The sequence below is a fragment of the Myotis lucifugus genome, unplaced genomic scaffold (assembly GCF_000147115.1).
Source record: "Myotis lucifugus unplaced genomic scaffold, Myoluc2.0 scaffold_383, whole genome shotgun sequence".
Lineage (NCBI taxonomy): Eukaryota > Metazoa > Chordata > Mammalia > Chiroptera > Vespertilionidae > Myotis > Myotis lucifugus.
The window spans coordinates 969,655-972,495 of NW_005871431.1; the positions used below are offsets into that span (position 1 = coordinate 969,655).

Genomic DNA, 2,841 nt, shown 5'->3' on the forward strand with positions numbered 1-2,841 from the left:
CGGCCCCGACGACACTGCGTTCCCCCGCGGGGCACGCCGGGAAGTGGAGTCCCCCTCCCTCGGGCCGCCGGGCGCGCGCCGAGCGCGACAGCCGGGAGGGAGGGGGCCGAGCGCCCCAGTGCCTTGGTGCTTCCGACCTGTGGGAGGCTGCTGCAGCCCCCCGCTCGGCGAGCACCCCTGACGCCTGTCCGCAGAGAGGAGGGCAGACTGGGTTGCGCCGCCGCGGCCCCGCACGCCGGGCTTTTGGGGTCATTTTTTGTGACGTCCCCGGCGCGGGGCGGGGCCGGGGCGGGGAATTGGGAGCAGGGGCGGAGAATTGGGAACTGGGCCGGGCCAGGGCGGGGTCCCCGCGAGGCGGAGTGTCCGGGTCGTGACCCCACAGTCCTGATAGTGTTTTCCTGTAAGTGAGGGGGACTGGCGGATTCCCTTCCCGGGTCGCTGGGGGCGCCCAGCAGGGACGCCGCACCGATGATGAGGCGGGAGGACAGGTGAGAGCCCCGCTGGAGCTCACGCCCCCGGTCCTGGGCGGGCTGTGCCTGTGTCTCGTCGGTGGGGTGAGGATCGGGCCCAGCTCCGGGCAGATGCGGACACGAGGTGGGTGAGGAGGCCTGAGCAGAGCTTTAGTCACCATTTGGATCCACCGAGTGGAATCAGAAGAGATGGACAAAACGCTGCTCCACGGAGAAACTGGGGAGTCAGCCAGTCCACTCCCCCTTCAGCACTCATGTGGCACCCATCCTGGCCGAATCCCCCGACTGATCCATCCCTGATCCTGGCTGGGCCCTCATCTCAGGCTGACCTTTGACCCTGCCCAAGTCCTGACCCAGGGCTTCACCCTGACCTGCCCAAGCTCTGATCTGGCTGAGTCCCTGGGCCAGGAGAGAGGTGTGGTGCCCTGGTCTCCATTCCTCCACCTCCGCAGGTGACAGCTCCCTGTGAGGGTGACCAACATGTTGTTGTGGCCCAGGCTTCCTGCTGTGCCTGTGGCCCTCCTGGCAGGTGTCTTGGACAGCCCACACCTGCAACAGCTGCAGGCTGGACCAAAGTTACACCCTCACCCAGATGCCCAGGACCTGACCCCGTCCTGCCCCCGCTGGCAGGCAGGTCAACCTTCTGGGAAAGGCAAATAAAATCTCAACAGTGGGAAGGACAGAAGAGTCAGAGCCCTGGCAGAGCAGCAGCTCAAATGGCTGCCCAGAGCTGGGCCTTGGCTTTCTCAACCATAAAGCTCTAGGCTTCGCCTGTGCCCTGCACCCTGGGGACCTGGACTGGGCCCCCTCATCTGTCAAATGGGCTGCTGCCTTTGCTGAATGGTCCAGGTGTTACCCTCATTGTCTGCCCATAAAACCTATATCATGGTGTTGGCATGTGGCAGCTCGTCAATAAATAGTTATTAATCATGATTTTTCCAGAGAGGTTTCCCAAAGTCTCTCCCTATGTACTGGGAAGTGCTGCCAATGTAAAGGAAGGTGCTGGGCTTCTGCCCCCTGCCCTGGGTTGGTCCATGGGGCCTGGTCCCTCAGGAAAGCCTGCTCCTCAAGCTCTGAAATCTGCAGTGGCGGAAGTCTAGAGTTTCTGCCTCCTGTTTTCTGACCACAGCACCCGATTTTCCCGTGGGGTTTCCTCATCTGTCAAATGAGGGTAGTGACTTGCCTTCCTCATAGGACTGTGGTGAGTCAAATAAGACATCGCAGGTCTCGAACATGCTAGCTGTTTCTGTCGTCATTGCCAATAGTATCTGCTGTGAACTCTTCCTCTGATAGCTGGGAAAACTGAGGCTCAGGGAGGACTGCTTGGGTGGGGCATGTGTAGAGAGCAGGGCTGGGGACTAATTGGTCATGCAGGTCCTCAGCCCTGAGGCAGGGCCTCCTGGGTCTAGGGCCCCTCACTGAATACCCCATTGCCCTCTGCTCCCATAAAGCTGCGTCCAGGGGCACCCTGGCATTTCCAGGTGGCAAATATGGCCTCTGGGCAGTGGTGGGCCTGCTGGGTGGAGAAACATTTCTGTGGCACAGGGCTGGAGTGTGGGGAGCACACACATCAGGTCTGCTTTGGATACAGATTTTATTACTGTTGCTGAGCAGAGGGGCCTTTACAGGTATGTGGGGAGGGGTGTCCACTTCAGAGTACCCTTAGCCACCCCCTGAAGGGGGCTAGAATATCATTCCAGATCTGGAGCTGGGCGAGGGCTCTCCGCACCTCCCCCTGCATGCAGAAACCCCAGTCCTGGTCCCATACCCATGTTCTGCCCAGGAGCTGGTGAGCCAGACCTCAGAGCATCCCAGCTATCTGGGTGGAGGAGGCAGGTGAGGAGGGGCTCAGCCCACTGGCTTGACTTTGGCAATAAAGAGGGCAGCAGCTTTCTCCAGGAACTCCTCTCGGGTCATGGGGGAGCTGGACCGCCGAGCCACCAGAGCACGGTCCATGGCCTGCGCCAGGCTGTCAGGCCCCAGGCGTGAGCCAGCCTCCAGGTAGTGGGAGGGAGCAGAGGCACCACTGCTGGCCTGCAGGGCCCCCTCCAGGGTGTCCAGCACTGCCTGGCCCATGCGGCGGTCAGCAACGGCCAGGGTGGGGTCCTCCAGCAGTTGGTAGAGGGCGCCAGCCCGCCCCACGAACTCCAGCAGCACAAAGCAGGTGAGCATGCCAGTGCGGAAGACATCCAGTGGTACAGCCTCGTGGTCCCGGCACTGGATCTTGCGCAGTAAGGGTGCTACGACCTCCTCAGGGGCCTCCCCATCTCGGCAAATGCGCTTGAGCAGTTCACTGTAGGTACGCCCGTCCAGCCCCGGCTTCTTCTTGCCCCACATGGCGATCAGCATCAAAAGCCACCCCGACATTGTT

At 61.8% G+C, this 2,841-nt stretch overlaps 1 protein-coding gene across 2 annotated transcripts in view; it reads right to left on the minus strand.

Annotated features, from left to right (window-relative positions):
• Window positions 1–2,841, minus strand: part of LOC102431313 (tubulin polyglutamylase complex subunit 1) — a 205,348-nt gene that overhangs the window by 195,391 nt on the left and 7,116 nt on the right. The window contains exon 3 of one of the 2 annotated variants that reach the window (XM_014467231.2): window positions 2,046–2,792. The exons of the other annotated variant lie outside the window; for it this stretch is intronic. Coding sequence (XP_014322717.2) covers window positions 2,319–2,792 — 474 coding nt within the window. The 3' untranslated portion in view covers window positions 2,046–2,318. Of the gene's footprint in view, window positions 1–2,045; window positions 2,793–2,841 lie in introns of those variants that run through there. 2 annotated transcript variants of the gene reach the window in all.